Below are 1905 nucleotides of genomic sequence, written 5' to 3'. Positions count from 1 at the left end.
TGACATATATATCTCCTTCCCAACGCAAATATGTAAAAAATCAAATTTCAAATAAACTAAAATATAAGATAATATTACAAATTACTTATTAATTAATGTTATTATATGAACACATTTATTTAATTTTTCTTGTTTTTTTCATGCTTATAAAAAGGCTATGTACACACCAAAACTAAGTAATTGAATGTACTCATTTTTTTCTTCCATATTAAATATCATTAAAGTCCCAGATTTTTCATATCATTCATATATGGAATGACATTGAAAGTGAGATTGAAATGTGCTAAACCAGTTGGAACTTTCACTCAAACGCAACAAGGATTACTGCAAAACAAAACCATGTATGTAAGTTAAAATGGTCTATATAAGGACATTGTTGGTAGCAATAGAATCTACAACAAGCAACTCGTTTCAACTGGTTTATGTTTCCCTTTTTCTGGTCAGCAGCACCATGACCAGGAGAAAGGTGAAACTTGCATTCATAGAAAACGATTCTGCAAGGAAGACAACATACAAGAAAAGGAAAAAGGGAATGCTGAAGAAGATTGAGGAACTCAGCACCCTTTGTGGAATTGATGCATGTGCTATAGTTTATGGTCCCGATGATCATGAACCAGAGGTTTGGCCATCCCATTGTGAGGTCCAAAAGGTGGTGGGAAGGTTCAGGAACATGCCTGCAGTGGAGAAAATCAAGAAGATGGTGAACCAGGAGAGCTTCATAGGACAAAGGATCCAAAAGGGTAACCAACAATTAATGAAACTTATGAAGGACAATGCGGAGAAGGAGTTGAGCTTGTTCATGTTTCAATGCCTTACTGGTAGGGTTTTGCCAGATGAAAATAACATGACCTTGGCTGATTTGAATCTCCTTTCATCAGTGATTGAACAAAACCTTAAAGACATTGATAAAAGGTTGCAAACGCTGAATGTTAATCAGATACAACCGAATCAACAACCCGAGATGCAAACATCATTATTCCAATCACAGTTGAAAACAGCATCGTATCAACCGCATTTGCAAATGGCACTTATGAGCTCTGGACATGGGTTGGATATGGATGTCAATCCCATGCAAAGGTTGTTATTTATGAACTTGCTTAATGGTAATAGAGACGAGACAATAATGCCTCCATTTGGTGATCCTAATCTCTAGTTTTGGCCAAACCTAGGCTTGTTATGTCAATAGGTAGACAAAATGGTAAGTCATTTGTTGTCTTGTCTTCACATTATTTATAAATGGCTTTGCTGCAGGTGTTCCTACTTGCAGAACTTCATTATGGTTAATGAGTGTTTTGCTTTTGAAAATCTATGATCTTATGTAATGAAAGAAATTATAATAAATAGTTAAGGCTCCTAAAGTGGTGCATAAAAAAGAAAAATTTGACTCAAAATGAAAGAGATTCATGTTAACTAAGGAGAATCATGTGGTATGCTTCATTTGTAGGTAGTCACTATGTCAAGATTACCAACAAAATTATAATAAATGTTAATAAATAAAGAAAGTAAAAATGCAGTTATTTGTTTCCTGTTTTGTATTTGTAACTTGAATAATTGATAGTAATTGTATTTTAAATTTAATAAGTAAATTTTAGTTCTTTTTTAATTGAGATTCAATTTAAATGATTAATTAAAAATTAATTTTGTATTGAATTTTGAATGATTTGATTGGATTTTGGAAAAGTTATTTTTCTACATATCAATATTAAATCTCATCTTCAATTTGTTGAATTCTTAGTATAGTGAATTTTAATTTTTATATCTCATTAATAGTAGTGAAATATGATTACTCCACTCGGGTAAGAATTTAATACCTCACCTCTAATTTTAACAAAAATTTAACACTTTAATTTCAATGACAAAAATTTAAGATGAGATATGATGGAAATATATTGATTTTGTAAATAA

The 1905-nt window shown here is 31.4% G+C and overlaps 1 protein-coding gene across 1 annotated transcript; it reads left to right on the top strand.

Moving 5' to 3' along the window:
- The first annotated feature begins 517 nt into the window (after positions 1-517).
- On the top strand, positions 518-1153 carry LOC106752453 (agamous-like MADS-box protein AGL80). The gene has a single exon (XM_014634137.2). The coding sequence runs from the start codon at positions 533-535 to the stop codon at positions 1151-1153; it is 621 nt and encodes a 206-aa protein (XP_014489623.2). The 5' UTR covers positions 518-532.
- Positions 1154-1905: the final 752 nt, after the last annotated feature.

The sequence above is a fragment of the Vigna radiata genome, unplaced genomic scaffold (genome assembly GCF_000741045.1).
Source record: "Vigna radiata var. radiata cultivar VC1973A unplaced genomic scaffold, Vradiata_ver6 scaffold_158, whole genome shotgun sequence".
In the NCBI taxonomy this organism is placed as follows: Eukaryota; Viridiplantae; Streptophyta; class Magnoliopsida; order Fabales; family Fabaceae; genus Vigna; species Vigna radiata.
Note: the sequence above shows the minus strand (reverse complement) of the source record. Positions and strands in the feature narration are given on the sequence as shown.